Genomic DNA, 21,116 nt, shown 5'->3' with positions numbered 1-21,116 from the left:
TGGAGTTGTGAACATTAAAATCACCAAGGAAAATTACCTCACTGTTAGGAAAGTTGGACTGGAGAAAGTCAAGTTGCAAAGAGATGAAGTCAAAGAGCTCCAAGTGATTAGTGGAGTTGGGAGAATGGCAAAGACAACAGATGAATTTGACAGTATGAGGTAAAGAGATTTTAAGTAAAGAGATTTTAAGCCAGAGAAAGTCAAAAAGAGGAGATTCCAAATAACCAAGTCTCTGACAGGGAATATCGGAACGGACATATGCACAAGTACCACATTTGAAACGAAAGGAATCATACAGAAAATAATTTAAGCAACTGAAATGAGCAGTGGTTGAATCAACCGATAACTGAGATTCTGTCAGAAAAGTACATGGGGTTTGGCAGACTGCAAGTGGAAATGGACATTGCTGAGATTAGAACTGAGACCACGTATATTTGTCAAATGGACTAGGAAGTGTTTGGGAGGTTTAGATCTTTTCACAGATGAGCTTACTCTATTAGTGTGACGATTCACGGTGTATTCAATAGTAAGAAAAGTGGGGGGGAAATGCTGTATGAGGTAATGAAATTTTTGGATATGGCATACACATGGTAAGAACATACCCAGATCCTTGACATAACGTAGCCTTGACAATGCCCCACACATACACACTATTCGGACTCCCTCCAGTCACTAACTGGCAGAGTAGAGATAGCAAGATTATACACTAGCTGATCCGGAAGCCTAATAGAGAGTTAATAGGTTCGGTCCGGTGTACTAACTAGCGGCCGGCCTGTGAACACTGTTTCAGAGCTGTACCCTCGAAATGTAAGTTTGGATCTTGCCACGATGTCCATCATAACCTCAAAAGACATCAGTTGTACTGCATGACTGAAAGAGATGGGGAAGGTCTGATCGGAACTTGGGTCTGGAGACTAAACATGGGTTCTGCCACTTCAAGCCTCCAATAAGCAAAGTGGTGGTATTGGACCGGTTGATGAGAGTCATCTACCACCTAGAAATCCGGGACTGACTGTGACAACCATTGACACGTTGATACAAGAGCCATTTTCTGTAAGTAATCTGAAGATAGATATTACTGAAAACTACCACATGACCTAAATATTGAATTGTTAACATAGAAACAGTACTATGTTGGATACATATAAAATTTAGTTGCACATGTAAAACTCTTTGTCCACTTCCTTTGCTCTTTTACATAGTGCTTCAATGCTTTTCATCACTATGTATAACTATTCCATACTATCTTTTTTGCCCTATTAAAGTTTTGATCACCTCCAAATTTCATTTTCTCATTGTTGTTGAGTCATAGTTAGGTGATGAAAAGACACTCCACACTTAGCACTGAATTTTTCATGTGCCATTCATCAGTCTTGTACTAATTCTCACATGTGTTCTCCTTTGTCAGAATTTTATTGCTGCTTATAAAAAGTTTTATAAATTTTGCTTTGTGTTTTGCCTTGGTGATTCTAATTCTGGTTAAAATTGAAAAAAAAAAAAAAAAAATTGTCCACATTTGCTTGCATTTATTTCTAAGACTGCCAATGTAGACAATTCTTTTTTTTCACACTACAGTAATCCATACCGGAACTCAACTTTATGTCTTATTCAAAGGGAGAAACAACACTTATAGAGCTTACGAAAGGTCAATTATTTACTTTTCAATTTTCAAGACTTGTCTTTTATGTCATTTGGTCTGAAGTTTCGTCCAATTCTTTGTCTGTGAAAACAATTAAAGGAACAGGTATTTTCTCAGCTCCAGGCAGTGTGATTTCTTTAAGGCAGGGGTCGGCAACCTGTCGGCAATCTTTGAGCATGTAACTGCAGCACTTGAACTTTTAGCCCACATGAAGCACAATTTGAAATGGAGTTAGAGGACTTAAAAACCAAGGACACATGGAGTGCAAGACAATACCTTAAAACTGAAATTGAGGATTTGGAGAGGCAAAAGGTTGTCCTTGCAATTCTACACAAATGGACGGCAATAGCTGAGTTGAAAAAGCAAGACCAAATTGTGTTCGATGCATGGAGTAACTTATTGGAAACGTATATAAATTTGAAAATATTTACTTTTGGACTTTTCTCAGTTTTTGGTTTGATGAATTTCTGCGGGCAAATATTTTCAAACATGAACTATATTAAAAATAAATCAAGAAATCGTCTGAACAATGCAAGTCTCTCAGCATGTTTAAAGATGAAAATTACAGCATACTTGCCTGATGTTGAGACTCGCTCAAGAAGTCCAGCAGCAAAAGTCACATTAATTCATACCTAATTGGATATTTGTTACATTTTTTCAGTATTAATAAATAATATTTAAAAATATATATTTTTTTAATAAAACACCTTCCCACTCTATTCCATATTTAAAAAAATTCCCCACCCTCCCACTGCTCCCAGCTTAAGCTGAGGTGTGGCTCTTTGGATTCTATTTGTTTCTTAATTAAATCAAAAATGGCTCTTCACTCAAAAAAAGGTTGCAGACCCCTGCCTTAAAGTTTCATCTGGGAGAATGGATAAACAAATGGATATGCTCTGACCCAGTTGTCTGGCCATTATAATTTGGCTTTGTCAAACTCGCTTAAGTCCGCTACCTTTCCCATCTGAAGAACAAGAGTAACACTGATTAACAGAGCTCAGTATCAGGTGTTTTTTTATACCGTGTCCCAACCTGCACCGTAGTTCACCTTTAGTTGCTTCGATTTGCATAACGACTCACTGGTCAATGTTTTGGCTCATCGAGATGTGTGTGTGTGTGTGCGCGCGCGCCACCTACCTATCTTATATATATATATATATACATATATATATATATATATAAGAGAAAGAATCAGATCTAACAGGCAGAAAATTGAATAGGGGTGCCACAAAACAAAATAAATTACTTAGGGGTGCCGTTATTTAAAAAAGGTCAAAAACCACTGATTTAAAACATTGAACCCATTTATATACACTGTCACTATACAAATGATTTTATTCTGCCAGTTCCTGATTTATCCCTATCAAGTTCATTTTCTCCCAGAAATGTAATTCAAATTTCCATGGAATAACTAATCCATGGGATTTGACACTAAGTGCAAGACTTACTGCAAGTTAAATATTATACTTACTGAAAAACAGTGATACTACAAGAATTGCAGTTGTAATTAATATATTAAAATTATAAGAAAATAAAATTAAATTTTCTGGAGTTAAGTAACAAGCTGAAAGATATGATACTTTATGCATAAAATAAAAGTATATTTTAACATACCATCTTATCGAAACGTGCTATTGAAAAAATATTCTCTATCTTTTTAATAAACACCACTGATTGTTTTGTATCACCCCATATTCCTTGATCAACTGACAAGTACACTGCACCAGCTGCTAATCCAATTTTAGCTACAAACCTGGGGAGGGGAGGAAATAATGTTCTTAAGTTTAAAAAGAATAAAAAAAATTTATTATTTGCAATGTATAATTTAATCTTGAAAATACAGTTAATACTTGTATTCTTAGATAAAAACAAATCAAAACTGGAATGTACCTCTTTGAAAAATTAATGTATGAATATTTTAAAAATTATATACATCAAATTTTATTAAAATTCAACATTGGCACATTCTAAATTCTGAAGAGCATACATGAATAAAAATATTCACTAAGTTTTTTTAAATCCAAATGACTGTATAAGTGCCTTGAAAGAAAAAAAAAAAAAGTTTGATAATCTACACCAGGGGTGGCCAACGAGTCAATCACAGATTTAATTTTGGTCAATCACGACGAATTTTAAATATACAGTCATCCCTCGATTTGTGCACCTTGTGCAATGAAATTTTTGAGATGGTAGATCGTGGCACCTTTTGAAGGAAAAAAGTAGATCGCATCACAAATTAAGTTGGCCACTCCTGATCTACACCAATGTTTTTCAACTGTTATTCCAAGAGCATTGCCCAACTATTTCACAAAATGTTGCAGTAGAATTAGCATTTATCTACATTTCAATATTTCAATGCACTTTTAAAATTAAACAATAATATATTTGATGTATCTATATTAAAAACAAATTCTTATGATGAAATTAATTTGAATTATTTTTTTCTAGTTACAAAGACAAAAATTTTCCTGTAATGAAAGTGAATGAATGAAATGTTTAGAAAATTGTGTTCTGCCAGTACTGAAACATGAGGTTTCACCAATACCTTACCCATTCCAAAGTATTCTATTGATCAAAATGTTTTGAAGGTACTTTTTTCATTTTTTATAATTATAGTAGCATCTTCATTTAACATAATTTTTAATGATGTTGCATTTTCAGCAAATAACATAACTCCTGTAACCAATGATTTTGAATAAAATTACTCTTAAATTTTTTGTGTCTTTGTTCTTAATAACAAACTTACTACTAGTAATAGCAGGTTGGGGGGTTGGAAAAGTTCATGTCATCAGCATACAAGGTTAGTGGTACGGTGTTAAAAATTTTTGTACTTGTATAACACTTCAAATAGTAACCGGCCAAGTTTCATGCAATTTTAGTAATATCTTTTTTTTAATTACAGGTCTTCAAGAAAACAAAGAAGTTGTGTGAAAGAGGAAAGATGAAAAAAATCAGTTACTGTGCAGTCATCCAATATTTAGGAAAAAAAGGGGTTTAAACACCAAAGGCAATTCATGAGGATATGGTTACTATAATAGGGGAAAGATGCCTCTTCCTATTCAATGGTTACGAAGTGAACAGCAGAATTTCAATGAGGTAGGGACATCTTGCAAGATGATCCATGCTAAGGAAGATTGCAACATCCATTACTCCAGAAGTCGTTAATAGTGTTCACGATCTGGTGATGAGTGACAGTTTGGTACATTGCCAGCACCTTGGGCATCTGAACTTGTGTACCACAAATAAGAGTTCTTGATACGAAAAAGGTGTCAGTATGATGGATTCCAAAGCTGTTGACAGCATATCTAGCAAATTTTCTTGCAAGATTAGTAACCATGCATGAGATGTGGGTCCATCACTTTGTGGGCCAGAGACAAAGGAGTAGTCCAGACAGTAGAAACACAGCTCTTCTCCCCCTCCAAAGAAAGTCAAGTTGTTTCCTTGTGGTTTTTGGGATGCTGATGGAGCATTGCTAAAGGATTACCTTCAGAAATGCCAGACAGTCATGGGGCATGTACACAGACCTTGTGAGACATTTGCGAGAAAATGAGACAAGCACGGAGGAAAATTCAGGTAAGGAGTCTCGTTCCGCCAGGATAATGCACCTACTCACAAGTTGTACGCTGCCATGATTGCACTACATGAGTGGAGCTTTGAAATCTAACACCATCGGACTTTTATCTATTTTGTAATCTGAAAAAATACCTGGCTGGTATCCACTTTTCCACTGACAGTGACATCACTGCTGCAGTAGATGCATTCCTGGAGGTCCAAAAGAAAACGTTCTTCATAGCTGAAATCAACACATTGTAACATCACTGGCAAAAGTGTATTAACTCCAGAGGAGACTAGGTTAAAATGTAACATGTTTCCAGACTACTCAAATAAACCCTTGATATTCGGGCCACAAACTTTTCAACTGCTTCTCGTATTTATATGTGCATTTTAGCAGCATTTTTATATGAAACCACTTTTCCAACTGACATCTCATCTGAAAGATAAATTCTGAATTGGGCAGTCAGAATTTCTGAAAATGGGTGGGTTAACTGACGGATTGGCCAGCAAAAGAACACACACACACACTTTTTTTTTTTCACAGTATTAAAGTGTCACCTTGAAATCTGTACAGTTCAAAGAATAAAACTATAAGGGTAAACTGATCATAACATTTTTAATTCTCGTATTTAATGCCATTAGGCCTGATGCAAGTCAGGGGTAAGAGTGCAGTAGCATATGCTCTTTGGGTAGATCGTGATTCAAGCTCACGACTGCTAAATATGATTAATGATTGTATTCAAAATTTTTATAAAATGACCTGGTGATCATGCCGGAGTACAAACAAGAACTTTTATTATTATTATTCCCAGTGCTTTTTTTGGGACGGTATGCAACGGCACCTTTATTAACAGTGACGTGTGACAGTTGGATGCAGTACACTTTGAAATTTGTAATATTCTGTAAATTTTTTCGCATGTTATCTACTATTCAAATAAACTAAAAGTTATTTAACTAAATTTGCATTTTTCACTGTCTATCGTTAAGATATTTTCTATATAAAACTTTATAACCATTTTTAGAATTCTAAATTACTCAGTCGGTCTTCTGTTTAACGAACTCCTTTTATAGCAAATTCCCCTTGGAAATTACATTTAAAATAGTTTCTGTTGAGCAAAATTTTCATAAAACGAACAGGAGACTTAAATGGGTACACTGTTCACATTTCTGGCCTTCAGACAATTTAGGAAATTAGTAGTGCTGCTGCTAAGCAAGAATTGAGACAGATAAAGGGATTACCATTCTGCAACTTAGTGGTACCTGGTAAAACATATCCAACCAGTGTCCCACATATGGAGAAATCGTGCTGGTCCACCTTCTAGTGTAGTGGTGTCCAAACTTTTCCTATACAGGGGCCATATTGAAAAAAAATTCAAAGTTAGATTTCTTTAGTGTGTTACATTTTCCATATCTCGTTGCATGTAAAAGTAAAATTGAAAATATTTGAAAATTTTATTAAGTGCAATACAAAATTACATTTACTGAACAAAACATTTAATGAGAAAATTTTTTTGATAATTAACAAAATTTAAAATGCTGTTTTAGTTCACTTTCCTTGCAGGCCGTAGGTTGGACACTGCTGTGAATCAACTGTAAGTGGCCTATTCGAGAATTAGGACAGAGTGATTTTCTTTTACACCGACAAATAATCATCTGTTGTTTTGCGGAAGTGCGTTATCCACATTTTTCCGTATATTTTCCCTATTTCTGTTTACATGGTCACGTACCTGAATATCCGAATGACACTGACATTCTGGAGTTTCAAAAAAAAAAAAAAAAAAAAAAAAATAGAAAAGAAAAAATTCAAATTTAACTATAACTTAAATTTAACTAGTTCAAAGAACTAGTGACAATATCAATGACGAGAGAAGGAAAACGAGGACAACAAAGGTATAAAACATGAACTGTCGGCATTTGGTGAAAATAAATTAGAAAATTGTCAATTAGGTTATAGTTAAATGAAAGAGATACAATTCACGGATTTCGGGAATACCAAATTGAAAAGATGGTTTTGGAAGAACTGAAGCATTTGATGGACACTGAGTTTTCATAAATGAATGTGAACGAGCATTTTCACAACTGAATCTGATGGTTAGTCGAACCAGAGATTCGTTGATGACAAAAACAGTTTCTTTACTACTGTTTCTTAAAATTGTAGGCCCACCACTGACCCACTTCGATCCAGCAAATATGTCAATTCGTGGCTGTTTCGAAACGTCATTCAGCAAGAGACACACAAAGAGGAAGAAAAGAAGTTGGCATAGGGTGTCAGATGAGAACTTAATAAAAAAAAAAAAAAAATTTGGAATATTCTACAAAAAACTTTATTATGAAATTATTTTTACTTATGTTATTTATTTTTACTTATTATTTTTAGGGTCCGTAGTCTAATGAAGGACCCTTCTAATGTCACTCGGTTGTCTGTCTGTCCGCCCGTCTCTCACAGCATTGTATCTCTGGAACCACTCAACCTACTGACTTGAAATTTTGCACAGGTTTGTACATCGTGTGTGCCAACATAATGCCATATTGATTTGACAAAAATTTGTCTGAGAAATGGGGGGAGGGACAAAAAATGCTATCGACAACATACAGCTTATTATACACCGTTGGAAAGAGCTCAACGAGTAGGTTTAAAATATAATTTTAAACTACAGAAAGCCTGAAACAATACGAGCAATGCTACTGACCATCACCAGGGCAGTGTGATTGGTCAGCACCCACACCATTCAGGTGCTGGCCAATGTGCTACCCCTAGACCTTGAGGTCGTCAGATGTGGGTTGCTATATCACCTCTCTAAGGGCAAAACAGTATCAATCATGGATTACACAACAGACCCAGCTAACACAGCTAAAGCAGAGAAAAAAACGCCTAGCCCACTACCTACAACAAACCTGACAATCCAGGTGGACCAACCCCTCTGAAGGAGAGATTACAAGTAAGTTCAACCCAACTAAGGTTTATCCGGAAATGCCGAAATGGTTCTCTCCTGGCCTCCATGCCACATCTTCTTAACCAGCCATGGGCCCATCAAAGGGAAATTACAACCACTAGTCATTATTGATGATGCCCTATGCCACTGTGGTGGCATAGTCATACATTAAGTGGCTCCAGCCCAGAAAGCTGGAGCCACTTAATGTATGACTGTGAGCTCTACGAGGACTTAAGATGTACTCTCTTCACTAAAATCCACTATCTTCCAAAGACCGGGAACAGCACATCCTTAATAACACCAACGACTACATTGCCTTCACGCACTTTGCTCAAGAATTGTTCACCCGACGTATGGTGCTTCTACAAACACAAACTTGAAAACTATACAGTACCACCCACACTCATGACGCAGCTTTGAATCACTGACTGGAGCCTCAACTGAGAGAGAAGTTCCATTAATGCACAGCAGAAGATAAGGAAACTGACACACTCAAACCCCATCAAGTACCATCTAGTGATTCGAACTAGGTGCCTAACCTAGTTCCTTATAAATCACCTACCCTAAGCCAGGGGGACACGGCTTTCTGTCTCCTCCCCTCCCCTGCCTCCCCTTCTCCTGGTGGGGCCTGGGCATGTCCCACTGACTTTTTGAGGTTGCCTTCTCTTTCATCCCCATACTTCTGTCTTTCCCCCCAGTCTTCAGTCTCCCCTCCCCACTCTGCCTAAACTGTCAGCGTACACCCCACACAATGTCAACATTCAACGTCTAAAATTATACCGCATTAATATAAACCTCTTTCGGCCTTACTTTTCCAGTTTTTTTCCCCAATTTTTTATTTTTTATTTATTATTTTTTTTAAGGTCTTAGCCACTGAAATCTCAGAAAATTATGTGGCAGGCCTTGCCAGAGTAAATACCTAAATACTAGTTTACCTGGTTTGCCTACACGAAGCATAGAATGGACAACGCTGGGCCCCCAGCAGGGGTCTAGCGGCTAAATGGCCAGAACAACAACAATACACAACACTACACTTACAAAATCCATGCACTTTTAAATCTCTAGCCTTTACAGAACTGTTACACATACAACGAAAGCAATGCAGAGATGGGGGAACCCCTGGTGCCGTTAGACACGAACACACTACACTATTAGTTGTGTTATTCGATGCTTATCAAGGGAAAACTATTCTGATTAAAATCTATCATTTACTTTTTGTGTTAAAATTAAAAAAACAATTTTTTATTGCACTTCGATAGCGTGTTTCTTTCTACTAAGTATCTCTCCTTTTGGTGACGAAAAGGTTGCTAAACAGTTAGTTAATAATTCTATAAAGGTCATTTATAAATTTTGCAACAAGAAGTATTTTTTAACAATTTTCAAAGCTGGAGTTGTCCCGGCAAAGGGGTACTCAGGGAGCCAGTGTTGAGGCGGCGAATCTTGCACGGCCCTCACCTGCCAGTCACTTCTCCCCCAAGACTTTAATCGCTTCTCCAGGAAGAAGTCGAAGTCGCTTCTCCCACCCTTGTCATTCACAACAACTGGAAAAACTCAAATAGACAATGTTTTTGTTAATTCCTCAGTTTTAGGCCAAGCCGGGGTACTAGAAAGAAACCTTTTTTGTTACTGTAAAACTCTCTATTTGAGATATTACACTAACAACCATTCGTGACTATGGACCCTTCATCCTGAGTGCCCGGCACTCGGTACTTGACCAATTTATTTACTTATTTTACTCACATTTTACTTATTTTTTTATATACTTGAATAATAAATTTATGCTTAATAAACTGTGTTAATATACTAAATTTGTTGTTCTTATACCAAAAACATTACTACTAAAGTAACAATATCAGGAAAAAAAATTTTTTTGAGTACTTTTCATATCCTTTAATTTAAAATTTTTCCTGATAGCAAAGAATGAGTACCGGCACCTATTTTTTTTTTTACAAAAAAAAGCACTGATTATTACTAGCCATACAGTGCAAGGAAGCCCAGAGCTTATGCTACACCAGCAGAAAAAAAAAAAACTTCAGAGTTACCCTGAGAGAGAGAGTCAGAAGGTGAAGGGAATCACCAAGAAAGAGAACAATGATGATATCCAGCTCAGGACCCTGGGTGTGCCAAGCCCATACTCACCAGATGTGAGCCCCTGGGGTCGATGTATTAATTAAAAAAAAAAAAGTTATTGTTTATACTCCAGTATGACCACCAGTCAGTGGAGTTTAAAATAAATCGATACAAATGTTAATCGTAATTAGCAATCACAAGCCTGAGCCCCGGTCCACTCAAAGAGTGCATGCTACAGCACGCATGCCCCTGACCTGACCCCAATCTCACCATTATCAATGCTTCATCGATAAATGGTATGAATTGCAAATAAAATCTAGAGTACAACTGCATGTTCATCTATATCAATAAATTGACAATTATGAAAGAAACAACATTAATTTACAATTTTACAACAAACAAGACATGCATTAAATGGAGGAAAATATCATGGAGACAACTCAGTAAGGAATGAATCATTGCTGCTGTTTGCATAAACTTGGACAGTACTGATAAAAAATGTTGACTGACTGGTAGATTAGACATCACTGCTTGAAGGGCATAGTTTACGTTTCAGTAACCTACACTCCATGACAATACGTTATTATCACTTGTTTGGAGAAGTCTGGGTTCAAGTTATGCTGTAGATGGGAAGAATTTCTAAAGGCTTCAATTGGGGCTGAAATTAGCTGCTCTCAGCAGGGAGTGTAGGGTTTTCCCCCTGCAAGTTATTCCAGGCTTTTCAGTGTGCAAGAACATGCAAATCAACCTATGAATGCAGAGCCTTGTAGAGACATGTAGCACAATATAGTCTAAGTTGATAATGTTAAATTCCTGAAACCTTACAGTAGCAGTTCTCGACCTTTTCAGCCGACGTACACACTGGAAACTCAGCAAGGTCCTCAGGTACCCCTAAGATTATCAGATATATCTGATGTGAGCTATACATATTACTACATATTATCAGTGAAGTGCAACCATTAAAAAAATATATATATAAATTGTATTAATATTAAATTAAATTAAGTATGCATAAATGGATGTGAAAGTTAAACAAGGTGCCAGTAACTATAAGGTTGAGGAAAGTAGAAAAAGAAGAGTAGTAAATTAATGAAAAGTGAAAGAATGTTAATATCCTATAGGTTGTGATGAATTAAGTAAATTATGGGATGAATTGCCAAGCCAATATAAAGTGGGAGAACTGTAAAGTAAAATTAGTACAACAAAATACTAATAAAATGCAAATAAAAATGAAAATAAAGATAAAATGAAAAGATATAAAAGATAGCTCTCATCAGATAAGGGGGGGAACATTTTAGTAAATGATCTAATATAGGTAATGCAAAAATGCTTGATCTGATGTCAGCTGAAATAAATATTGATACATGATCAGGTATTTCATCAGGGGACTACAACTGACCATGTATCAGGAACTGCATTTCTATACTTGTCCACAGTAGTGGAAGAAAAGTGAAAGACCAAAAAGGAATGAAAATGAAATTAGCACTTTCTAATACAGTATGGACAAGGTAGTCCCAACGCAGTGTAATTTATTGGGGTAAAAATTAATTTAGGTAAATATCAGTATCGAGTTGGAATAAAAATGGTTAATATCAATATGTTTAATATAAATATGTGGAATTTTGTGTAGGATTTAATTTTGTATAGATAAGAAATGAATGTATTTTAAAAATAGATTTGTAACAAGCAAATGGTATAAGGGTGAGGTATTAAACTGAGGATGGTGAAGGGAAAAAAGGAATTAAATACCTATTTATATATACAGGGTGTCTCAAAAATATCGGTACAAACGTTTAGGGGAGGTAGGTAACATCTAAAGGAATGTGAATCGCATAGGAACCCATAACTGGAAATGTCACCGTAAGTCGGTACATGGTGCTGTTCATGAGTTCGCGAGAGGGAAAATTTCTGGTTTACTCATTCAAGCAGTAGTCACCGCATGAAGAGCATGCATCGATATACGAACTGTGAGCTGGCAGACATGCATCTAGTGTATGGATTAGCAGAGGGCCCACACAGTGTGCGCCCCCATGCGGCACAACATCGCTTCGTAATAAATGTGTGGGCAGGTATGGTCGGTGACTGCTTAGTCGGCCCATACCTGTTACCATCCCGCATAAACTCCACTAAATATCGGATCTTTCTTGAACAAGTTCTACCAGGGTTACTTGACGATGTTCCAGCAAATGTGAGACGCAACATTTGGTTTCAACATGATGGGGCGGCTGCCCATTATGGAAGGTGTGTCCGTGACCATTTGAACAGGCGTTTTGGGCATCGATGGATTGGCCGTGGTGGACCCGTTGCCTGGCCCGAATGCTCACCTGATTTATCGAGCCTTGATTTCTTTCTGTGGGGACCCTCAAATCTATCGTGTATGAATCGCTGGTGGAGACGGAAATGGATCTTGTGGTGATACTCGTCTGTGCTGCTGCTATTGTCAAAGAAACTCCAGGTGTGTTCGACCGTGTCTGCCAATCCATGCTGCGTCGGTGTCACGCATGCATCGTGTCTCATGGTGGAACCTTCGAGCATCTGTTGTAACATCATGAAATGCATCCATCTCGTATTCCATTGTTAATATTATGTCAAATAAATGTTTGCCACTAATTACTGTCTTGTGTCATTTCTGCTTCTTGTGCCTCTGCTACTACTTTCCCGTGAAATTTCCGGCTATGCGATTCACATTCCTTTAGATGTTATCTACCTCCCCTAAACGTTTTTACCAATATTTTTGAGACACCCTGTATATAAATATATACATATATAGTGTGTGTGTCCTACTAGCAGAAATATGGCCTAAAATAAAAATTACTAGAGCAGAAAAGGTTTAAAAGAAAAATAACTACACCAAAAAAATTTTTTTAAAGAAAAAAATGTTAAAAAAAAGGAAGAATAAAAATCACATTTTCAATTTTAATAAAATTTATGTAGCATACGTTTCTCCAGTTCTAAATACATATTTTGGTTCGAACACTGTAACACATGCATGTTCCCGAGTAGACCAAGACAGCGTTATGTTTTGCAAGTGTATATATTAGCATATTAATTAAAAATTTCTTTACAAAGTCCATCGCAATGTTCATAAAAGTTATTATTAGCAAATACAAATGGTTAAAAACTACAAATTCACACCCTACAGGGCCAAAATGAAATCATCTTTCAACCCTTGAGCCTTATTGCAACCGCTGTAATTCTTTTGACTGCAAAACTCTTTTATTTTTATTATTACTCTAAAAGAAAAGTTTTTCTGTAAATAAGACTTATTACTACATCACTCCAAGCCAATATGAATGCCGATCAGGTGTCTTAAAAAGATAAAAAAAAAAACAAACAAACAAACTGCACTCACTTCATCATCCCCATTTTATAAATTACTACAACATATGTCCAAGTCCAATTTATTTATTATTATTAATAATATTATTATATAAGCATTCTATAAATATCATACAAGTAACATTACGCTACGAAGAATAACGACGGCCACACACTTTCAAAAAACGGATACTTCTCGAAAAACTCCGGCAGGGGGCTATTAGCAAGGGATTCTGTTTAATTTATCAGCATCAAAAATGTTTTATTTCCGTGAAGGAACAGTCAATCTACAGTGTTTCAAAAGACTCCATACATAGGGAACAATGGTTATTTTATTTTATTTTTTTATGTTTTTAGGTACTCTTCTAAAATGCCTTTGTCTAAAGACCGTATAAAAATCATTCTCATGGACGGATCAGGAAGTTGTCGCAAGGTGCAATGAAATTTAACAGGAGACATGGCAAGCATACCCCAGAGGTTCACATCTGGTCAGTATGGGCTTGGCACACCCAGGGTTCTGAGCTGGACATCATCATTCTTCTCTTTCTTGGCGATCCCCCCCCCCCTCTCTTTCAGGGTAATTCAGATTTTTTTTTTTTTTTTTTTTTGGCTGGTGCAGCATAAGCCACAGGCTTCCTTCCACTATATGGCTAGTAATCATAATAATAATAATAACCAGTTGACCAAAGAAAGTGTACCATACTACAAGTACACACCCCAGGCAGTACTAGAGACCCTAACCCACAAGCTGTACTGGGATCGCGCCATAATAAAGAATAAGACCATCCCGCACAACAGACCGGACATAACCCTTGTGGACAAGATGGAAAAGGCTACCTACCTGATTGACATAGCGGTGCCCAAAAACAGAAATGTCCAGAAAACCTATGAGGAAAAAATTAGGAAGTACACGAACCTGAGACATGAGGTCAAGAAGATGTGGCATATGCAAGAAGTAACGACCATCCCGGTCATCGTGTCGGCCACCAGTATGGTGCCAAAGACCCTACATAGCAGCCTAGCAGCAATAGGTCTCCCAGAGAACACCTACAAGGAACTCCAGAAAGTCGCAATCTTGAACACCTGCAGGATAGTCAGAGAGTTCCTCGACCAACAGTAACACAAGACATTACAACCACCCTGTGTACTTGGTAGCAGTACTCGTCACGGAGTGGAATCCCCCAATCAGGGAGAAATAATATAAGTGAAACGATAATAATAATATCACACATGACACTGTTACCAACTTATTGAGAAGTTCAGAAAGACTGGAAGTGTTACTGACCAACCGAAATCGCGTTAACATCGGATGAATCGCGTTAACATCAGACGTCTCCCACTCATTTTCGAGCTGAACATGAGTGGGAGACGCATCCGTAATGTGTTTTGAAAGGAATGGCAACCATGTAGAGCATGTTTTGTGAACCAAGTGACAGGTTGTTAAAAAAGTGACCATTTTAGTATGGAGACCTTTGAATCACCCTGTATATTATTAACCTTAGGGCTGGATTGTTTGATTGTTTAGTATTATCGACTAAGTAATCAAGGCCATGAGGTGTTAATAAATCGGGTTTCAAATTTCAAATTATTATAATAACTAGCGCAGCATTTACAAAATTTGTGTACCCTAAAAAATATTCATAAAATAAATGAATAAAATTTTATTCATTTATTTTATTCACGGGTTCCTACAGAGGAAATTGGTGGAAAAATTTAATATAATGATTCTCGAAACGCTAATTTCACGGATATTTTTAATTTAAAAAAAAATCATATAATAGCTGTAAGTTCATTGCATTGTTTTCTAAAGCACCCGCTTAGATGAGCCTTGTTAAAATATAATAAAATTAACACAGCACTCAACCTGGTTTGGTGAATATCATTGGAACCTCCTAAATAACATGTTCTATACAGCTACATAACTTGTATATGCATATATTTGTTCCTGATTTTAATGGCACCAAAGCTTGTCGCTCTAATCCATTTAGTGTATGTGTCTGTAGAAGTACTGGCAAAAAAATGAGAACGTGTCAACAAGCATTATACGTACGATATATGCAAACGTAAGTTACCACATGGCATGATTACAAGTTCTTTTTTGATATAATACTGTATGATTTCTTGGAGATTCTTGGTCAATCCGGTCATCCGGAAGACAGGTGATCTTTCCGAATTTCAGAAAAGTGTTATCGTTGTGGCACGTTTAGCAGGAGTCACAACTGTGAAAATAATAGAAGTCATTGGTGTGACGAAAGCATCGATCTCAAAATCAAAAATATACAATGAGTGGAAGTCGAAAGCAGAATGTAGTCTAAAAGGAAGAAATGCCAAAGAGTTTCGGTAACGAGTGACGACTGAGCACAATCGTCAATAGTTAAACTAAGTATTCATATCTAAGTAACCAATGTGATTCACCCCATTCCTTCTAGTGTTTACATAAGTAAAGAAGTCTTTGCTGCGTTTCTCATTCATTGCCAGAGACTTCCTGTAATCTGCCTTAGCTTGGCTAACCTCTTTTGTGACTTGATTACAGGATCTTTTATATCTACTCTAGGCTTCTGGGTCACCTGATAATTTATATTTATCCCATGCAATTTTTCTTCTCTGCCATGAATCTCATAGGTTCATTCGACATCCATTTAGCTCTAAGCCCTGAACAGTATCTTTTCCTTACTATAAAAAGCTTAGTAGCTTCCACAATTACTCCTCTGAATGCCTTCCATTTACAAAATTTCCATTTTGTATAAACAGCTGTTGGTATCAGTTGGCCCACTGTAATAACCATTTCTTTGGTTACTATAGCAAAAACCCCTTCCTTTGCTTTGACACTAGGTAAATTCTAAACCAATACGTACTCTGTTTCGCTGCCACCAGGTGGCTTTTTTATCTGCAGATCCTTAATGCTGGAAGAACAGCTATTGATAATCAGATCAAGAATATTACTGTCTCTTGTTGTCTCTCTAACATGCTGGTGTAGACAACAGTCACCCAATAAATCCACGAAAGTCTTGCTACTCTATGAATGACCAACTCACAAGTTCTAGTCAATATCTGAAAAGTAAAAACCCTCCATTATTTACTGACCAACTCTCTATGTGCTCTTTTTACTCATCACAGTCATTAGGCCTGTAACACATTCCTACTCGCCCTCGTGGGTAGCAAAGTTGTAGCATGGTTTTTCTCCCGGAAACTCGTGATTGTCATCCAGAAAACGGAAAATTGATCTCAGAACACCCGCAATTTACAGAAAATATACACGGAGCAATATGGTCTTAGTCGCTGATGCTCCTAAAACACTGCTATTAAAACTACAAGAACACTCATCTTCAGTTTTTTTTCCCAGTGCATTAGCATTAGTAAAGGCATATGATGCAAGAAAGAAAACTTATATAGCATCAGCAAAATAAAAAAAACAAAAAATCCTTCCAATTTCACCCATCCACTCGCTCCAAATGTTTGTCTAGTTCTGCCTTGAATCTATTTAAGCTATCAACTTCTACAACGAGAGTAGGATGTTTACTTGACTCCCAGCAGTCTCTGAAATCCCCTACATCTTGTTTTCCAGGGTGCTGCTCTTTCCAGTAGAAGCAGTGCAAGAATTATTTTCACCTCCTCTGGCAGAGGTGAATCACTTTCACCTCTGCCAGCAGCTACTGTTAATGCATACGTCATACTGACCACGCATATCAAGTAGATGCACTACATTCGATTTTTTGTGCTTCTTAACTAATAGCATAACCACCTGCTATCTTTTCTGTACCCGTTGAACTCCTCATTTTCCAATACTGCATACTCTATAAGTGAGACTATCTTCGATATCCCCGCAGTGTCTGCATTTGTTGAATTGTCCAGAACTTCAAATTCATCCAATTTATTTACAATCTCCATAGCATTGGAGTACAAGTAAAAAGGCATGCACCACCTATTTTTAAGATACAGAACAAGCAAGTACATGGGTGTATTAGGTTTAGTCTATCAGGATTCCCCTTCCCCCACGTGGGTAGTACAGTTGGAGAATCGCCGTCCTCCCCACACCGGTGGAAAAGACCAGAGTTCAAGTCCCGTCGATGACGAGAGGAATTTTTATGAGATTTTACACAGCGTGGCTGAGTTATTCGGTCTCAGGCGAGGGTTTCATGGTTTTTCTCCCGGAAACTTGTGTTTCTAGTCCCGGAAACAGAAAATTGACCACAGAACACACCCAATTTGCCGACAATATACACGGAGCAATATGGCCTTAGCTGATGTTCCTAAAACCGTACAACAATAACAACAAACCTCCTGCCACCAGCAGGCCTTGTAATTTGATATCTTGCTTTAGAGGCTTCTACATGTTCCAAAAGAATCACTGTAGGAATCACTTTCCCCTTAATCTGTCAAGTTTAAGGGGAAGGCTTTTGCTTTCGTAAAGGTAATTACAGAGGTCTCAAGTTTTTAAATTGAATGTAGTGAGACCAACTGATGATGTTACCAACAGCAAATTCTAAATGGGAAGTATTCAGGGAAGTAACAAAAGGAACTACTAGGCTTTTCATACCACCAAAGAAATACTGTTCAAGACTTACACCTAAACGGATGTCAGATGAACTATTGAGGCAAGTGGCAGAGAAGAAAAATGTATGGGAAGTATATAAATTATTATGCGACAGAGAAGCTTAGGGCAGACATAAGCTAGTCTGTAATTAAGTCAAAAAGGAGGTTAGACAAGCGAAGGCAGATTACGAGAAATGTTTGGCAAAGAGTGCTAAGAAAAACAGCAAGGACTTGTTTACTTATATAAACTCAAGAAGGAAGGGGATGGATCAGATTGGTCTACTCTGATATCGATAGTTGGACTGTTGATGATCCAGCTCAGATAGCTGACAAACTAAATAATAAGTATTTTGCATCTACATTCACACACGAGGAATTCTTTAGGAAAGTGGAGGACAGAAGATTATTAAACTCTAACATAGAACTTAATGATTTTCTAATAACAGAGAACACAGTGGAAGAGAAATTATTGAAATTAAACATAAGGCACCTGTGGTGGATGGGATCTATCCAGTTAGATTAAAGGAGGCGGCAAAGGAAATAAACAAACCATTACCTATAATTATGAGAGCATCCTTGGAATCAGGGGAAGTCCCCACCAACTGCCGATTTGCAAATGTATCCCCCAAGTCACAAAGGGGAGAAAAAAGGGTGACAAGAGTAATTACTAACCTGTTAGTTTAACTTCTGTTCCGGGGAAATTAACGGAGGCACTGGTTAAAGAAGCACTACAGGATCATATAGACAGGACTAGCCTAAAAGACAAGATTCTGTAGTTCAGACACAGCATGGGTTTGTTAAGGGGAAGTCTTGTCTGACCAATTTGATTGTATACTACAATTAGTTCACAAAGGAACTGGATGAAAAAATAATTTTGATATCATATACTTGGATTTCAGGAAAGCTTTTAATAGCATTGCGCATGGAAGCCTACTGTACAAATTGGAGCAAGGTGTTAAGGGCAAGTTGCTACAATGGATAAAAGGGTGGTAGTGGGAGAAGACAGAGTGTGGTAATCAAGGGACACTGCTCTTTGTGGACTAATGTTATTAGTGGTGTACACCAGGGGTCCTTGTTGTGCCCATTGTTGTTTTGTGTATTTTTCAATGATATTGATGAAGGTATATCAGGCTTAATGTTCAAGTCTGCAGACGATACGAAGTTTGGCAGGGTTGTTAATGACATTAATAACAGTATGCTACTGCAACAAGATCTAGAAAAGTTGAACAGTGAGCTGAGAGGTGGCAAATGAAGTTTAACATTGACAAATGTAAAATACTGCATATTGGTAGCAGTAACCCCAGAGGAACGTATCAACTGTGTGGTACCAAACTCAGGGTGGTAGAGAATAAAAAAGATCTTGGGGAATTGTGCAGTCAGATATGAAGTTTTCTGAGCAGTGCAGACAGTCTGCAAGAGTAGTTCATGGTATCTTGACAATAAGATACAGAAATTTTTCTAGCAGGGACAAGGAGGTGATTATGCCCTTGTATAAGGCAATGGTCAGGCCACGCCTTGAGTACCGTATACAGGTCCTCATTTTAGGAAGGATGTAGAGCTGCTCGAACGAGTACAGAGAAGAGCAATGCAGAGGGATATTGCTAAAAAAAATAGTGCCAGAACGCTTGTTTTCCAGAAGACTATATGATAACGCCACATCGACTATACATTATTATTATTATTATATTAGGGTTACCCGTAATTTAATACAGTAACACATATTTGTCTGTAAATAGCGCGTGTTCCCTGGTCGATTTGTTTGTTTTGGTGGACGAAAAAAACCCGTTTCTGCGGAAAAAAACCTTGCTATCTACAATTGAGACCGACTAACTCAGCCACGGAGTGAAAAAAAGCCCACTAAAATTCCTCGCGTCATCGACGGAAATCGAACCCGGGCCTTTTCTACCCGGTGTGGGGAGGACGATGACGCTACCACTGTGCTACACGCACAGACACATCGATTGTACAGTAACTAAATCAGACTTCAGACTAACGGTTCATAGAAAAACCAATTCTAGGGTTCAGCTCGAAGTGAATCAAAATGCAGCGTTCGCATACATCACAGTATATCTGATTCGTTGGATCTCTTTATCTAACACATCGTACTTTAGTAAGAAACGTTCAAGTTTCATTGCGAAATTTACATTTTTGTTTTTGAATAAATTTTTAAAGAAATCTATTAATTTTAAAGATTACTATCAACATATATATTTTAGTAGCAATGGGTAAAATAGATATTTCTCCCTCCCATTTGATTATACCATTGTTTCATAATATTACGGTGTTCCGGCCAGAATACACCACTCGGTTTACGAGATTGGTGAATGGAACAAAGGGTTGCCCTTACAAAAAAAGGCAAAGTTCTGCAAATTGCAGTGTCTGGCGACTAGGCGCCTGGGAGGTGATCTGATTGAGGTGTATAAGGCCCTGAATGGTTTGAGCAGGCTCAATGCTGATGGGATTCTTCCGCTTGCTCAGATTACGAACCTCAGGTGGCATAGATTCAAATTGAGAAAAAACAGTTGCAGAATAGATGTGCGGAAGTTTGGCTTTAGCCAGCGGGTGGTTGATTGCTGAAACAAACTTTCATCTGTGGTTGTAGAAGTTGACAGTTTAAATAAATTCAAGGCAGAACAAGACAAAAATTTGGAGTTAATGGATGGGAAGGGTTTTTTTTTTTTAGATACTATATAAGCTTGCTTTTTTGCATCATTTGCCTCTACTAATGCTAATAAGTAAGATAGACAAACGGCACACATCGCTCAACCACAACAAGGAGATTTCACTCACACAGACAGGAGAAACAAAGACAGAAAGATGGTTGAGGGCATTCCATGGCAGACACTACAATGACTTCTCTGAAGACTATATAGATAAGAAGGCTTCCACGGCATGGCTCACCAGTGGGACGCTCTTCCCCGAGACCGAATCGTTCATGCTCGTCATCCAAAATCAACCAATCAACTCCAAGAACTACACAAAATACATCGCTAAGAACCGGGAGTGGTAGATAAAACATACCGAGATGCCACCTGACCCCAGAAACAATCCTGCACATCATATAGACG

General features: G+C 37.4%; 1 protein-coding gene across 2 annotated transcripts in view; it reads right to left on the bottom strand.

Moving 5' to 3' along the window:
• Window positions 1–13,688, bottom strand: part of LOC150090881 (MICOS complex subunit MIC13-like) — a 28,402-nt gene extending 14,714 nt beyond the window's left edge. The window contains exons 1-2 of one of the 2 annotated variants that reach the window (XM_090380495.1): window positions 13,550–13,688; window positions 3,254–3,392 (exon numbers count right to left, since the gene is read on the bottom strand). In XM_090380495.1, coding sequence (XP_090236621.1) covers window positions 3,254–3,392; window positions 13,550–13,563 — 153 coding nt within the window. In that variant the 5' untranslated portion in view covers window positions 13,564–13,688. Of the gene's footprint in view, window positions 1–3,253; window positions 3,393–6,454; window positions 6,509–13,549 lie in introns of those variants that run through there. The other variant, XM_090380490.1, reaches the window with a different exon arrangement.
• Window positions 13,689–21,116: the final 7,428 nt, after the last annotated feature.

The sequence above is a fragment of the Mastigoproctus giganteus genome, chromosome 1 (genome assembly GCF_048544385.1).
Source record: "Mastigoproctus giganteus isolate SK-2022 chromosome 1, ASM4854438v1, whole genome shotgun sequence".
Classification (NCBI taxonomy): domain Eukaryota; kingdom Metazoa; phylum Arthropoda; class Arachnida; order Uropygi; family Thelyphonidae; genus Mastigoproctus; species Mastigoproctus giganteus.
This window is presented reverse-complemented; position numbering and strand designations above follow the sequence as displayed.